This window comes from Pelmatolapia mariae, linkage group LG3_W, assembly GCF_036321145.2.
Source record: "Pelmatolapia mariae isolate MD_Pm_ZW linkage group LG3_W, Pm_UMD_F_2, whole genome shotgun sequence".
NCBI classification, from domain to species: domain Eukaryota; kingdom Metazoa; phylum Chordata; class Actinopteri; order Cichliformes; family Cichlidae; genus Pelmatolapia; species Pelmatolapia mariae.
The window spans coordinates 34,250,890-34,268,706 of NC_086229.1; the positions used below are offsets into that span (position 1 = coordinate 34,250,890).

Sequence of the window (17,817 nt, forward strand, 5' to 3'; positions counted from 1 at the left end):
TAAAATGTATGGCCTAATGCTTTAGTCTATATATTGTATGTACCAGCTGATTATTATTATTATTATTATTATTATTATTATTGGTGGATGGCAATAATATAAAAAACAGAAACAAAACATGATACTCTGTAGTGTACACAATTTGTTTCCAACAAATTTATTTTGGTAAAAAATTATAATGGATGAAAATGCTGACATTTACAAAGTTTCATATGTGCAATGTCTCATTATTCATTAGTGCATCACTTGATCTGACCTGATAATTGTAGAGTTTAGACTCTTCAGCATCTTCGGTCCTGAATCATTCAGACAGTTGTTACTCAGGTCTAGCTCTCTAAGACTACAGGACTGGGAGCTGAGAACTGAGGACAGAGTTTCACAGCTTCTGTCTGAGAGTTTACAGCCACTTAGTCTGGAAAATCATGAACACAGAAACAAACAACATAAGTGTACTCATGGCGTCACAAGGAATTGTTTATGAGGAGTTTGTAGATTTTAGTATATTTTTCTTCTTCTTATGTTATCACTTGATTATTTAACACTAGCAAGTTAAGATTTCAGCAAAGTTTGAAATGTGTTAGGAATGTTTTAGTAAAAACTTTGAAAAATAAAAACAGATAATAATGTTCAGTTTCTTTGTGATTATTTTCCTAAATGAAAGCAAATTAATAATAAAAAATGTGTTGATCTTACCTGAGAGTTTCTAGTTTACAGTGTGGACTTGCCAATCCAACAGACAGAAGCTTGACTCCTGAATCCTGTAGGTTGTTGTTACTCAGGTCCAGCTTTCTCAGACTAGAGGATGGGGAGCTAAGAACTGAGGACAGAACTTCACAGCTTCTCTCTAAGAGGAAACAGTGACTTAATCTGAAAAGTTATTAACATAAAGAGAAATAATCCTTGTGTTAAAATTGATTCATGTTGCTGTGAAAAGTTATTAGTGAATACTTATTTAATTATCTGTTTTGGTCTTCATTGTAATTTGCTGGCTTGGATCTCAGTTGATTATTTAACATAGGAAAGTGAGGATCCCAACCAAGATAGAAATGGGATACTTTTACTAAAAAGAAAGAATTAAAAAAAAAACAAATGCAAGGAAGAAAATCTGTATTTTGTGATTAGTTTTCTAACTTACAAAAAATTGAAATGTCACTTAATCTTACCGAAGAGTTTCAAGTTTACAATGTTGACTCGCCACTCCAACAGACAGAAGCGTCACTGCTGAATCTTGAAGTATGTTGTTACTCAGGTCCAGCTCTCTCAGACCAGAGGGCTGTGAGCAGAGGACTGAGGACAAAGCTTCACAGCTTCTTTTTGAAAGATTGCAGCCACTCAGTCTGGACAAAACAAAATACAAACAAATACAAAAAAAAATACAATACAATAATAGGAAAAGAGATAAAAACATTTTTTTATACAGGATTTCATTTTAGGGACAGTGCAAGGTGAGGTTGCTCAGCACAGCTTCAACTCATTGGCCAATTATTGGTATATGGTGCTTCCTTCAGGGGTTGCAAAAAACAAAGTGTTTGTGTGCATATACTAACAGAACCCAAATGTAGCAAGCTCTAGGTAGAATGACAGAGCTTACAGCACTTTGTTGGAGGCTTTGACCACTGGCAGCAGCCTCAGAAGAGCCTCCTCTGAAGCAGAGTATTTCTTCAAGTCAAACACATCCATGTCTTTTTCTGATGACAGTAAGATGAAAACCAGAGCTGACCACTGAGCAGGAGAGAGTTTATTTGTGGAGAGACTTCCTGATCTCAGGGACTGTTGGATCTCCTCCACTAGAGAACGATCATTCAGTTCATTCAGACAGTGGAACAGATTGATGCTTTTCTCTGCAGACAGATTTTCACTGATTTTCTTTTTGATGTACTGGACTGTTTCCTGATTTCTCAGGGAACTACTTCCTGTCTGTGTCAGGAGGCCTCGTAGGAGAGTTTGATTGGTCTGCAGTGAAAGACCTAGGAGGAAGCGGAGGAACAAGTCCAGGTGTCCGTTTGGACCCTGCAGGGCCTTTGCCACAGCATTCTGGTATAGAGATTGTGGTTTAGATTTGTTAATCAATTTAGGCCACTTCGAGGATCTGTGTTGTTCTTCCAGCAGATTGAGTCCAGAGTTGATGAAGGTCAGATGGACATGAAGAGCAGCCAGAAACTCCTGAACACTCAGATGGATGAAGCAGAACAAATTCTCCTGGTACAGTCCTCTCTCTTCTTTAAAGATCTGTGTGAACACTCCCGAGTACACTGAAGCTGCTCTGATATCGATGCCACACTCTGTCAGGTCTGATTCATAGAAGATCAGGTTTCCTTTCTGCAGCTGATCAAAAGCCAGTTTTCCCAGAGACTCCATCATCTTCCTGCTCTCTGGACTCCAGTGTGGATCTGTCTCAGCTCCTCCATCATACTTGACCTTCTTCACTTTGGCCTGAACCACCAGGAAGTGGATGTACATCTCAGTCAGGGTCTTGGGCAGCTGTCCTCCCTCTCTGGTTTCCAGCACATCCTCCAGAACTGTAGCAGTGATCCAGCAGAAGACTGGGATGTGGCACATGATGTGGAGGCTTCGTGATGTCTTGATGTGGGAGATGATCCTGCTGGCCTGCTCCTCATCTCTGAATCTCTTCCTGAAGTACTCCTCCTTCTGTGGGTCAGTGAACCCTCTGACTTCTGTCACCATGCCAACACAGTCAGGAGGGATCTGATTGGCTGCTGCAGGTCGTGTGGTTATCCAGAGGTGAGCAAAGGGAAGCAGTTTCCCCCTGATGAGGTTTATCAGCAGTACATCCACTGAGGTGGACTTTCTAGGGTCAGTTAAGATTTTAGTTTTGTGGAAGTCCAGAGGAAGTCGACACTCATCCAGACCATCAAAGATGAACACAACCTGGACGTCTTCAAAGCTGCAGATTCCTGCTTCTTTGGTTTCAGTAAAGAAGTGATGAACAAGTCCCACCAAGCTGAACTTTTTCTCTTTCACCACATTGAGCTCTTTGAAAGAGAATGGAAATATGAACTGGATGTCCTGGTTGGCTTTGTCTTCAGCCCAGTCCAGGGTGTATTTCTGTGTTAAGACTGTTTTCCCAATGCCAGCCACTCCCTTTGTCAGCACTGTTCTGATTGGTTCATCTCTTCCAGGTGAGGCTTTAAAGATGTCTTCTTGTCTGATTGTTGTTTCTGGTCTGTCTGGTTTCCTGGATGCTGTTTCAATCTGTCTGACCTCATGTTCATCATTGACCTCTGCAGTCCCTCCCTCTGTGATGTAGAGCTCTGTGTAGATCTGATTCAGAAGGGTTGGGTTTCCCGCTTTAGGGATCCCTTCAAACACACACTGAAACTTCTTCTGCAACTTAGACTTGAGTTTATGTTGAAAAAAAGCAAGACAATGTTCTAAATAAAAAGAAACAAAAAATAAAATACAAGATTCTGTTTTAAAAGGGCACATAAAAATGTTATCAATATATATATACATTTTTTCATTAAATGTTGGTTAATCTCTGTATACATTAATAAATATAAAATTTATTATCAGCATCTTAAATCTTTATAGAAACCCTCTTACTGCTCTCCAGTCGGTCAGCCAGCTCTTCCTGCTTCATTTTCCTCAGGAAGTCCTGAGTGATCTTCACAAATGCCTCTCTGCTGCTGCTCCTCTGACTCTCTAAGCATTCTGGGTAATCTGGACTCAGAACCTTCTGTATCTTTTTCACCTCGTTCTTCACAAAAGTGATGATGTTGTCCTCCAGCAGCTGGAACAGAATACTTTATGAATCCATGTTAGACACACTAACAATCCACTGGTCTACTAAGAGCAGCATGGAGATGACTGTGAACAGAATAGATGTAACAGTAGTTGTTGTAAATGTACAGACCATAAATATGGAGTCCAGGTGTGTTTGATGCTGCTGGGCAGACTGACCACTGGGAACCTCTGAGCTCTCATTTTCCACTCTGTGGAGGAACCATGGAGAATTAGTTCAAGCATAATATCACCCATATCAGAAAAACTTTCCATACATGTACCTTGTCACCAATAAGAAATTAAAATGTTTGCTGCAGCAAACATTCTATTGTAATTTGACTCCCTTTCAGTGTTAATAATGGATTGTATTTATTAGCGCATTTGTAGGCACCCAAATGCTAGATCATCCCTTAATGTAAGGGATGATCCCTTAATGTAAGGGATGATCTAGCAGAAAATCAGAAGAAACTTTAAGACTTCATTAAACTGAAATAAAAATCCCTCATTGGAAGGTAAAACTATTATGAACCATCAGCTAATCCTACAAGCAGATCAATGCTCCAAAACTACAGAAGCACAGGTAAGTATACCTGTACGAGTGTGGACCACGGAAGCCACCACGCTCCTACAGGACTGTTTTGACAACACAAATTGGAGTGTAATTGCAGGAGGATCAGACTTGGAAGATCACACATCTGCCATACTCTCATACATCAACTTCTGTACTAGGAGTGCAACAACAACAAAGTCTTCGTCTTGATGCATTCTCAATCATCCAAGAAAGTAAATCTCCAAAAGTTGATTCTGCTGATCTGGCGTTTTGTGGGAGAAACATTTCGTCACTCATCCAAGTGACTTCTTCAGTTTCACCTCTGAGTTATAATCTGTGTCATAGGTCATTAGATCGTTTAGCAAGACTGAAAACTCTGCAAAACAGGAAGCTTTGTGCAGAGTTGCAGAGACCTTCGCCTATGTTTGTGATGAAAAGAGGACAACAGGAAATGACCTTTGGGTCATAAAAAGTAGACATGAGGAGCTCAGGTGCATTTGTTTTTGCCTCTAAATGGCAGACATGTATAATTAAAATAGATAAAGTGATGGTTTTGTAGGGGAGGAGGGAGCAGACTATATTATACACATCCGGCCTGTAATGCTTTAGATCTGCAGAACGGTAGGTATTGAATAAAATGATTATAAATACTCTGACCACTCTGAGTCTGTGTCTTCTCTGTCTGGTCGGAAGAATAAAAGAACCTGGGTCAATAAGTGTTTTCCTGATGGAGGTCTCATTAACACTACCCAGTATGATCCAGGCTTTAGCTGCTTAGACGTTACCCAGGGTCTCTCTGTGTCCTCTTAGACTGTTTAACAGCTCAAACACAAAGACATAGCAAACAAAAACTGTAAAGAGCCATCATGCTTATATAACCTTTGGAATTTCGCAGCCTGTAGTGGAGCCTTGAGGTGAATTTTAAAAATATTTGGAAAAAAGCACCATGATGCTAAAAAAATGAAAAATAAATATTTGCAAAGTATCTCGGTAAATATTTATTTTACATGATTAATGTGTGTGGTCTGCAGTGCTGCTGCAGGGGAGGCAGATGCACCTGAGCAAAATTGCAATCACCCACGCCGGCTTAAAGTCTGTGCTGTCTCTGCTGGTGAGTTGGTGTGTGTCGGGCTGTCAGTGGAAAAGCTAAAGCCTGCTGTGTGGGTACAGAAACCATGTGTGAAAAGTGGTCAGTAAAGAAATGCTACAAAGCGTGTTCATGCAAACATCGTCGGGTCTGCTGTTGTACAATGGGACTTCTGCTCCTGAACCTCTGTGCACAGTGTCTGCAAATTGGGGCTGTACGAAGTCACTTCATCCTTACGCAAAACTGTAAGCTGTCATCTGTGGGGCGCAGTGTTTGTTTTTACAATAGTTCATGGCGGAGAATAGCTGTTCCAGTTGGCAGCAGCATAGGCACACTTAAAATTTCTTCTGAAACTTTTGCTCTCTTTTGATGCTCTGAGTTTTATGAGTAAAAGTAAAATCTGTGCAGCAAAGCTAGTGTTACCTCCTCTAATTCCCTACAACACACAATTGGATTTTCAATTGTTTAGAAACCAAAAGCTTGTTTTTAAGAGACAGTTTAAATAGGATTGAGGGAATGACGTATTTGCACTGCAGTTTATATCCAACAACATCAAGCAGTTGAAACAAAGAGCTCATGTTACTAACAGCTCACCTCTCTGCAGCAGACACTGGCTGGACTTTAAAACTAAAGTGGGCAGCTCTAGACAGGTTTTACTTTCATATTATTATCATAGTATTTTATCATATATTATCATAGTATTTTACTTTCAGGTAAAATAATCTCTCTGAGTATCTGCTGTGTTTGTGGAAACACTCCAACACACACCGCTGCACATATGAACATAGAAATGTGTGTGAAACAGAGCTGACATTAAACATGATGGAGGATTTATTCACAAACACACAACAACATTTACACACACAGTACCTCTCTGCAGGACGACACATGTCTGATTTAAAGTTAATATCAGCAGGTTTAGACGCGTCACTGTGTAAGGACACATAGCTGGGTGGAGGTCCAGCAGGTCTCCCATAGATCCTGTCAGAGAAGAAAATGTGTAGTTCACTGAAAGCAACGTAAGCTGTTAAATACTTAAGAAACCATCATCATCCCAAAGAGAAATTGGTCTGCCGGCTGAGCATGACCAGTTCATTTCATCAGATACCCATTTGTTAGATATCCACTAAAAAGCTTACCTCTCTTTACTAGATGCCTTCTGGACTTTAAAACCAATGGGCCAATCTTTAGACCGGTCACTCTGTAAGGACACAGAGCTGGGTGGAGGTCCCGGTGGGTTCCTGTGAATAATGATGGAGCAGTGATGTGAGTGCTGAGCTGTGACATGGAGAAGAGTCATGGACAGTTAGAGATGGTCATCTCACCTCTGAGCTTTGGTCTGGCTCTCATGTTCCCCACACAGAGTGCTTTTAGAGGGAGGGACTCCCTCCTCTCTGTCCTCACACTGATCCATGCTGCTCACATCAGCTCACACACACTTTCTACCTGCAGAGGAAACACAAATCATTCATGTGCACATCAACTGAAATCATCCTTTCCATCATGTGTGCTGTCCAAATATCAGCTGCTTCTTTCCTGCTTCATCTCAGTGTCAGCTGAATGCAGTCAGACAGCAGTGTGAGGCAGAGGAAGCTGCCATCAGCTGCTCTACTATCAGTCCACTAGATGGAGCCGTGAAGCACACACGATGCATTCACTGACACACACTGATTCACTGTGACTGCAGGCTTCAGTCCACTAATATTCAGTCAGTCCAACACAGTTCAACAACATTTTCTAACATTTCAGCTAATCAATGATTCAACGAGGATCAGGAGAGTTAAAAGCTTCACACCAATTATCTCTTAGTTCAGGATTAATGTGAAAAGCCAACCATACCTGTTACTAAAAATTACTACATTGCTGAATGCAGTGTCATCAGCCTAAAAATATTCAGTTTAGTGTTAAGAAAAACCAAATAAATCCATCAAACTGTCAAAGCAAATATTTGCTTCAAAGCACAAATTATTCTCCTAAACATAAACTGTTAAAGAGGGAAACAAAGCAAACTTACAGTTTCTTCAAACACACACACCAACAACAAGATCCACTCACGAGGCGGGGCTCCACCTGAAGCAGGACAGGTGGGAGGGGGAGGACAAGCAGGAGTCAAGTTCATTTAACAACACCCATCAACTCCTGAATAACAGACTTTACTGTGAAAAGTGAAGTTTACCTTTGGCCTGCTTTCACCATTTCTTCCTTTCTTTCCGTTTAGTGTAAACACTTGCTCTTAGAATTCATTAAATCTGCCATTTGATCACAAACAGCAGACATAGCTTCACTTCACAAATCCTTCTTTGACCTCAGACCAGGGTAGTTTTGCAATTTTCATTAGTTTTTATTTTTATTTCGTTTTGACTTCAGATTTTCAATTTTATATCAGTTTTAATTAGTTTTTACCAATTGTTTGCTAGTTTAGTTTAGTTTTTATTTTTATTTTTTTGAAAATCCTTAGTTTCAGTTTAGTTTTGATTAGTTTCAGTTTAGTTTTGATTAGTTTCAGTTATAGTTTTAGTTGTGTTTGCAATAAAGTGTAACAAAATCCCAGTTTCATTTCAATTCAATTCAATTCAATTTTATTTATATAGCGCCAAATCACAACAAAAGTCGCCTCAAGGCGCTTTATATATTTCATCATATCAGTCATTCTCTTCTGCTTATCCTTGGGTATGTTGCTATTACAGCTACCATACCCTGCACCCTGGACAGGTCGCCTGTCTGTCGCAGGGCTAACACGCAGAGACAGACAACTCACATTCCCACCTATGGGTTCTTTAAATAAATAAATAAAGGCAGATGAACAACTGTTGATACCAGGCAACTATAAAATGTATATCTTGGCCGCAATGAGACTATCAACTCTTGCAGCACCGGGTGTTCGTAATTTTGGTTCAAGTGAATTGATAAATCTTTTGAAGGCAATTGACTCACACAGTTATGTAGATATCCCAGTCCTGTTGTCTCGAGATGCATCACGCTGCCTTGCCTGGTGTTAGCTTCTGTTTCTGGGGATGAGGGTTGAGTATGCTCCCTTACCTTCTCCAGGTAAGCTAGGTTAGCCTTATTGTGTGAGCTTTCCACGTACACTTTAAGGTTTATGGGATTTTTTTCCCTTTAGAAATGTCCCTCATAATTTGTCTCGTTCCACTACAAGACACTTGCTTTATCCAAAACACAGTCATATTCAAAATAATCCCAAATTGGAAGCTGGCGCTTTCTCCCGACTTTTCCTGACATGATACTGCGCGTGGACGGAGCAGTGACACAGACACTCGACTAACGTGCTGCCACCTGCTGGCATAATGAAACACAGGAAAAAACCTGGAAACTAAACTTCTTTTTTACCCTTGACTATTGTATGACACGCACACATCAACGAAAACTCAACATATTTTTGCTATAAATTCAGTTAATTTTAGTTAGTTTTGTGAACACTCATTACAGTTTTAGTTAGTTTTCCTTTTTTTGTTTTTATTTTTATTTCCGTTAACGAAAATGTTTTTTCACTTCTAGTTTTCGTTATTTCGTTAGTTTTCGTTAACGATAATAACCTTGCCTCAGAAATGATCCCATAAAGAAACTCAGATTAGACTGTCAGACTGACAGGGATCTTTATTTAAACATCATCATGTAGGAGTGATTTTTTGACTTCAGACTGATTTTACCCATATATGTTTCTTTCTGTTCCTGCTCCCAGCTTGAAGCCCCTGTACATCTTGATGCCCTCTAAGTTTATTTACATGTCACAGACAGTTTTTTCTTTCTCACTCATTCAAGTAAAGAAGTCACTTTAATGCACAGGTGTCGAACTCCAGGCCTCAAGGGCCGGTGTCCTGCAGGTTTTAGATGTGTCCTTGATCCAACACAGCTTATTTAAATAGCTAAATTACCTCCTCAACATATTTTGAAGTTCTCCTGAGGCCTTGTAATGAACTAATCATTTGATTCAGGTTTGTTGACCCCAAGACCTCTAATCATTCGCTTTACCAGATAAAGCTGCAGGCAACGGCCGGGTATGGGCCCGACGCTCCAGCGCCATCCATTTTCAGGGCTAGTTGTGTCGGCAGGTGAGTTGTTGTGTCGGCAGGTGAGTTGTTGATTCGGCAGGTGAGTTGTTGATTCGGCAGGTGAGTTGTTTGTTTCGGCTGGTGAGTTGTTCTATGTCTATCCCTACGTTGGGTGAGTGCTGAGTGTTTGTATGTTTGTGTGCATGAGGGTGGGAATGCATGTTTGTGTCTGTGTGTGCCTGTGTGTCTGTGTTTATATGTCAGGTCGGGTCTTAGACTCCACCTCCCTGAGAACACCCAGGCCCTCCAAAGTGTGGAGGCCTAGCTCCCCTCACCACACTCCCTGCTGGTAACTGATGCCCTCAGGGGTTGGTGAATTGGTGGTTCTTGGTGTCCGGGGCTGGGCGCTCAGGTATGCACCAGCTCACTCCCGGTGGTTACTTGGCGGGGCCTGGTGCCTGTCGCTCGGTCAGGCCTTTTCCGGGGCAAAGGGGGCCCTCGAGCCTTCGGCCTCGGGGCTTGCGACTCGGTTTACTCTAGCACAGCTGGCTGCCGGCAGAGCCGGCGGGCATGCCAGTGCAGCCCCCTCTGGCTTCTGCTCCATGGCTACTGGGTGACCCCTCGTCTGGGGATCTCCTCAGCCCTTCCCAGGAGGGTGGCACGGATGCCCCTCCGGTGGTACTCCTTGGGCTCTCGCACTCTGGGGTCCCTGGATGTCTGGAGCCTGGATCTCCTCCATGTCTGCTTCATGCCCTGGGGGATGGGCTATGGCCCTCCACACCCTCTAGCAGACCGTTACATGGGGAAACCTTCTGTATACAAGTGCGCTGATCCACACAGGTGTGCACACGGGTGTTCACTGTTCGTAGACATAAACTACACCTTTCTTAGCTGCTACTTCAAAGCACCTTGTGCGCTGTCTGTGCTGCACAACAACATTCAATATTTAGTATTTATTGCTGTTTACACTTAGCTAGATTAACGTGATGTTGTTGTGTTTAGTATGTTGCATTGTTTGTTTTTTTTTGCTTGTTTTCTATTCTTTTTCTCTCAACAGGTGATCCAGGAGATTTTTTTTTTTCTTTGTCTTTGTAAGTGCCCTTTCTCACTGTCCCTTTTCCCTTCTGTTTTTCTTTTCCTTCCTCTCTTTCTTTCTCCCTTTCCTATCCCCCAATCATGTCTGTCTCATCTGTAACAACTGAAAATAAAATAAATGATAACAACAAAAGTTGATTAAATGGACCAATACGGCAAAGCCATGATGATCCATTTGGCAAAATAAATCCATTTGGTATCCTTGTTGGTCTTCAGACAACAATTCTGACGGCTAAAGAACCAAATGGGACAGACAAAAAAAAACAAAAACAAAAAAGGTTTGTTGACCCAGGGTGATATCTAGAACCTGCAGTACACCAGCCCTTGTTATTTTTTTTATCATAACTCTGATTTTACGTGGCCTATCAACACAATTTAAAAACTGGTATAAAATCCACACTTTTTTCTGTCAGTTGTTCAGTCTGTCCTGCTCCAATGGTTTTACACGTTGTGATAAACGTGGCTTCAATCCACATCAGCCACGCCACTTTGCTAGCTAAAACACCGGTGTCGGCACATAAGGATGCAGTCATAGCCTGTCAATGACGTTGAATAGCTGGGTATATACGGGTCAGATGGTTGAGGAAGACGGTGGACAGACCTGGTGCACCTAAATGTATAGAGAGAGATTGGCTGGGAACGCCCATCAGTCCCCAGTCTGCGAGATCTTCAATGCACACCTCCTGCAGAACTTCAACAACATTAGACGGCAGACATGGAGTCTGAATAGACCATGTTCAGCACCTCCATTGCTGAAGCTGCTGCACTGAGGTGCGGCAGCAAGGTAGTTTGTGCCTGTCGTGGTGGTAACCCCCGAACCAAATGGGGGACATCAGAGGTAAAAGGAGCCACCAGGCTGAAGAAGGAGTTTGCCTGGGCGACTTTCTAGGCAGCTAATGGATGCAGACAGGCCTAAAGGACTAAAGAGCCACATGCAGCTCCGGAGCCGCGGGTTGCCGACCCCTGGGCTATACCCTCTATTTTTGGTAATTTTGGTAATTCCACGCCAGTGGAAACCCAAACAGAACACGCATTAAGACGCCCTAATGCCCGTGTCTCAATCTCACGTCTCATAATGACGTGAAGAAATATTTTTTAAAATGATTTAATATGAAGGCAACAGGCAGAGAGTTGCAGGCATAGCCATAAAGAATGTAGCCTCATGGGCAGTGTAGTCCGTGCTGCAGGGAGAATGGACGGCCATATCTGTTATGTGTCTGTGAGCGATGGAGGGAGAAAAAGAAGAAAAGTCCGAGCTGTCACCGAGCAGAAACGGGAGCTGGAAGCATTTAAATATAATAATAACCACTGCAGCCAAAAAGAGTGCCTGACAAGCCCAGTTGTAAATATGTTATTAAGACTCGACTGTACACTGTGTTCGTGTTTTCCTCTGAAACAATAAGTTCAGTTGGAGCAGCCTTTCAACGCCTCTCTCTGTCTCTCGCCTCTCTCGCAAGCAAAGTTGATCCACACAACAAGTAAATGGTAAATGGCCTGTATTTGTATAGCGCTTTAAGTAAAGCTATTTTTCGGCTACAAGCCCGACACAACCTGACGTATTAGCCCGAGGTCCCTTTACTACGGTTCGGAGCCGCGGACCTTCAATACCAGTAATAAATCACACAGCAATTGTACATTCATGTAGTTGTAAAAATCATGATAATATATTAAGTAATCCAAAGTATTCAGAATACGTTACTCTCATTGAGTAACGTAACAGAATGCGTTACTAAATACATTTTGGGGCATGTAATCTGTAATCTGTAGTGAAATACATTTTAAAAGTAACCTTCCCAACACTGAACACATCACTGTCAGTATCAGTGTGAGTGACAGCTGGTGACTTTAGGTTTACTCTGGTTTATTTCAAGTTTTTGGTTCACGTTTCACTGGAATATCACTGTGGCAACTTATGTTGCACACTCTGAATAATTTAGGAGTCAACGCATGAGGGTGTCCTCCTCACCCTCATGTCCTTCAGCTCTGTTGTGTAAACAAAGAAACTGCACTGACCTTTAAGCTTGTTTTTGCTACAGCTGTGAGATCTGATACTAAACACTGAAACCTGATGTTCCAGTTTGGAGATCATGCACCCTGAATATCATCGTTTGTCTTACATTTTCACATTCTACTAAGAATTATCTACAATTTTAGCACTTCATTTCTAATAGTTTTGTACAGAAAGAACACGGTGAGTCACTCTTATAAGCTTCTTCTTGTTCCTACTCCTAGTGCTGTGTGATCTACTCATTCATGCCCAATAAGTTTGATTCCATATGCAGTTTTTCTCAGGTCCCTGCAGCATACACTCAGTCTTTATTACAGGTAAGTTCACTAACTGTTTGGTCTTTATTCTTACTGGTTTTGTGTAGCAGGCAGAAAGTGAGAGACAAACACTAACAGGACACGTTTCTGTTCTACTTTTCTAACTTTTCAAACAATACCTGTTAATATTTTCTCTCTTTTCTACTAAGCAGACAAAAATAATTAATTCTGGATGAACTCCTTCTTTAATCTGACTTTTCACACATTATTTTTTGGCTCACACACATGAAAAAAAAATAACAGAGATCTTCTGTACTCCATGCCATGATTAAAAATAAACACTGTATCAGGTTATGACTCATGATCTGTTTCTCCAACAAAAATATATCATATCACAAGACTTATGGGAAGTAAAAACATTCTGACCTTCATCAGTGTGTTTGATTTCAGACTGGTTCAGCGTAAAGTTCACTGGTAACATGAAACCTTGTACCTGCCAGTGTGAACAGACATTTAATACATCTAATAGAGACACACACACAGACTGTTTACTTTATTTACAGTATAAATACTTATACTGAAAACATTCACAGTGAATTTCTCTGTTTCCAGTCTATTGATCCAGTAACAATTTCAACTTTCACCTGTGCAGTAAAGACAGAGAGCAGAGGTGAAACCAACCGTCCAATCAGTGAGCAGCATCAACACCTGAACTTCATTCAGACTCTGTTATTGAAGATGTTGTTGGTACAAAGTTCATCTGCTGCTCACATGAATCCATTAAAGATTTATTTCACTGAATGTTTGTTCAAAGCTCATTTCAACCTGTTGAAGTCATTAATGAAGGTGCAGACTGAGAGTGGATCACATGATGTTTAAGGTGTGTCATGTGACATGTTCAGTATTGTCACACATGTCTAGATTGTCCCTGATATCATAACTGCTCAAACACTGATGATTATATTTGAAGAATTATTACCGATGGCAGCAAAGTTTGAATGGAGCTCTCTGTCTGTGCTGATTTGTCGCCCTCTGGAGGTCAAAGCACAAACTGCATGATGTCACTGTGACACTGTGAAGTGTTTTTTAAATGATGAAATCTGTCAGTGATGCTGATAGTGTGTTCATCACAGACGTTCAGGCTTCATGTTGACATGAATCAAAGCAGAGAAACTGGAATGAATCAGGTGTTGTAGAAGATGGAGAAACAGGTTGGAGAGAGGATGCTGCTCCTTCTTTGAGATCAAACATGTCGTGTTGTTCACGTGCTGTCAGCGTGACGCAAAGAAACCATGGAAACAAAGTGTGAGTGAAATCAGTCCAAAGTAACAGAGTGAAGAGCAGCAGATGAAGCACAGAGGACACGAAAAGGAAGGAAAGAAGGAAACAAGGTCCATCTGTGTCCTTTCAAACAAGCATCAACGTCCAGGACTGAAACATGAATCCACATATTTATACACATATTTATTTAATGAGAATAAAACAAGAATATTTATAACACATCAACAATAATCAGGCCTGGGATCCTCCTGGTTACAAACAGGGTCCAGGACTGGGACACTCAGGTGGATCCTGCAGGGTTCAGGAAAAGGTGGAGACCAACAGAAACAGTTTTAGTAGAAAGGCATTATTTCATTTATGTGAAGAGATCAGAGCATTATTCTGATTATTAAGCTTAAGTCAAATATACTAATGCGCACGGCGCCGTGACACTTAATGACCTGTTATTGTACATTTGTCACATGTGTGTGTTTGTTGTTGTATTGTTGCTGCCATGATGCATCACATGGGACCATCACACTACCACCACCATATGTGACTGTTGCTATGAGGCTCCTTTTCATTGATGCTGTGTTAGTTTCAGATGTAACAGGACTCGTCAGAAAGCTTTTGTCTCATCAGTCCACAGAGTCTTTCCCAAACGGATCATCAACATGTTGTTGGACAATGTGAGACCATCCTTTGTGTTCTTCTTGGTCTGCAGTGGTTTTCTCCTTGGACTCCTCCATGGATTCTCTTTCTTATTGTTCAATGATGACCTTAACTGAGGCCTGCAGGTCTTTCATGTTGTCCTGGGCTCTTTGTGAGCTCCTGGATGTCGATGTGCTCTTGGAGTCATGTTGGTGCCACTGGCTCCTGGGAAGGTTCCCACTGTTCCCCACTTTCAGCATTTGTGTGTAATGGCTCTCAGCGTGGTTCAACAGAGTCCCAAAGCCTTAGAAATGGCTTTGAACCCTGTGCAGACTGACAGCTGTGACTCTGTCAGCTGATTGTGTAGATGGTGGCATTATGTGTTGCTGTTTGACATCTTTCAGCCTCTTTCTCACACGGGTTCTGTAGAAGTTGATGAGTCTGTTGATCCAACAGGTCTTCTAGTAATCAGGCTGAGTGTGTTTGTCAAACTCAGCTTTAGAAACAAATGTGCTTCATCACAGTTCATTCATGATTGAAGCAGAGGGGCAGTTATTTTTGCACACAGCTCAGGTAGGTTGGGATCACCTTTGTGCCTTAATCAATGACATCATCATTTATTTACGTGTGTTATCTTTGTCTAACAGGAACATTTGTGTGATAAAAACAGTCAGAAATGACTGAGTGAAAAGACTTTTTCACACCACTGTGTGTGATCGTTGGGAGAGTTCACTTATCTGCAATGAGAGGTGTGATCAACACGAGTGCACGAGTGTCACATGACTCACAGCTGTGCACGCAGTGGCAAAAGGCTGAGTGTGCCATCAGTCTGTACTCAGTCCTCACTCTGAGCCTCTTCCTGCTGCTTCATGAGAGCAGAGCTGAACTTCCTGCTGTGGGAGAGACGAGGAGGATCCTGGTGCAAGAAGCACAAATGATGCAGTTTGTTTCCTTTTTACACTCAAAGTGACTAAAACCAGATTTATGAAAGTGTCATTTCTCTGAGTCACTGATTCAGTGATGGGAATAACGGCGTTACAAGTAACGGCGTTACTAACGGCGTTACGTTTTTCAGAAACGAGTAATCTAACTAATTACTATTCCTATCGTTACAACGGCGTTACAGTTACTAACAAGGAAACGCGGTCCGTTACTATTTTTCAACAAACAGACGGTTGACGCTGTGTTCAGCTTACCACATCTTCTGGACGCTACAGCTTTAAGCAGCTGCGCGCTCCCGCGGACGCTAATCACGAGCACTGTCCAGCACAACACCCGGAGCTCAGGAGGCAAAACAATCGCATGAGTGCTGCTGTTTGACTGAGGAAGAATAAAGTAGTCGGTAAGCCAATCACATGACCACTTAAAGACAAAGCAACAAGGTGATATATACCAGTTTATAAATTGTGTCGATAGGCCACGTAAAACCAGAGTCATGATAAACAATATATACGCGGCGTTTTTTCCTCAATAGTTTCGCCACGTTAGCGCTAGCAAGCACTCTCTGCTTATGAGCAAAAAAACAAACAAACAGGGCAAGTTTTAGGAGTGACGGCGAGAGAGAGAGAGAGAGAGAGAGAGAGCAGGAAAAGAGAGAGAGCGAGTTTTGAGATTTGTGACGTTTAGCGTGTTTGGAGTGTGTAGTTAATGTGTTGTCTTGTGTAGTTAGTGTGTAGTGTTGTGGATAGTTTTGTGTTGTGTGTCAGAACAATGAGGCGACTGCTGTCTCCAGGTAGAAACAGGAGTGATACACCTGCTGCTGTCAGACCTGCAGGTATCAGGCTGTGATGTTCTCCTTTGTAGTGGACAGAAATTATGTTTTTGAGTGGCACAAATAATTTGTGTGACATCTTATTGAATGCAGAACAGCTGATTGTTCTGTAAATAGTTTGAAATGGTTATTTTAAAAAAGGGTAAAAGGTAAATGGATGCAAATAACTTTGTTGTTTGCAAAACTTGTGCATAGGATTTTAAAATTGACAATTAATATTTGCATTTGAAGTTATGAAATATGATTCATTAAACATGTTTATGGTTGTTACAGTTAAAAATATAACTTTTTCTACTCTGATTTTATGTTTTTTGTTTGATTTTAGATCAATTCTGGTTATACAGTATGACAAAATGAGAACATAACTGTAAATTCAGGCACGTGAGGTTGTGCTAAAAAGAATGATACCAAACAAGGCAAAGTAAATAGTTTTTAAAGGTAAAATGTGGAGGGAAAATCAAGAGTAGTAAAAAAAATGGCCAATTATACTCTGGACGCCAGAGGGTTAAACGTTCTTTGTTTTTTTTTAAAGTAACGCAATAGTTACTTTTCCAAGTAATTAATTACTTTTAGAATATTGTAACTGAGTTACTAACTCAGTTACTTTTTGAAGAAGTAACTAGTAACTATAATTGAATTACTATTTCAAAGTAACTTGCCCAACACTGCACTGATGGAAACATCAGCTTGTATGAACTGTTCAGTCTGATGGATCCTCTGAAGTGTGTCAGTGAGCTGTTGGAGTAAAGCTTGGTCAGACTTGGACCTGGTTGGTAGTCGTCATAGATCTGGACCACGGCTGGCTTCAGGTCGTCCACTGGGAGCTCCTGGATGATCTCTGTGGTTGATGGTGTGTCCTTTGATAACTGGACGAGACAGAAACAGTTTGTACCAAAGATCATCATCTGGTGTCCGCACTGTGGATTTCTCTGACCTCCTCTAAGGACACCAGAACAGGATCTTCCTTTGGTTCAACACAACTCAGCAGGAGACCACGTTTGAGCTGTGAGGAGATGACATCATCACAGTGATCACATGACGTCTAATTCCTCACACTGTGGAGAAACTCCAGGACCACCATGTTTGTAGTTTTCTCCTTCCCACTGTAGCTGTGTTTGAGCAGTGTGTGCACACATGCTCTTCATCACCCACAGTGACTCCACGCTGGTACAGACTCTCCTCTAACCTGTCACATACTTACAGGGATGTATTTCCACAGTCAGTCTGGCTCTGGCAGATTAACCCGTGGACTCCACCTCTGTGTGCTCGAAAAGCTCCTGGCCCAGACGGTGTGTCTCCTGCCACCCTCAGACACTGTGCAAACGAGCTGGCCCCAGTGTTTTCTGGCATTTTCAATTCCTCACTGCAGGCATGTCATGTGCCT

General features: G+C 41.6%; 1 protein-coding gene across 1 annotated transcript in view; it reads right to left on the reverse strand.

The window, feature by feature from the left end:
- Positions 1–234: 234 nt before the first annotated feature.
- The window catches only part of LOC134622284 (NACHT, LRR and PYD domains-containing protein 12-like), a 1,346,881-nt gene continuing 1,329,298 nt past the window's right edge, over positions 235–17,817 (reverse strand). Inside the window, exons 25-26 of the mRNA XM_063467996.1 lie at positions 694–867; positions 235–412 (exon numbers count right to left, since the gene is read on the reverse strand). Coding sequence (XP_063324066.1) covers positions 235–412; positions 694–867 — 352 coding nt within the window. The remainder of the gene's footprint in view (positions 413–693; positions 868–17,817) is intronic.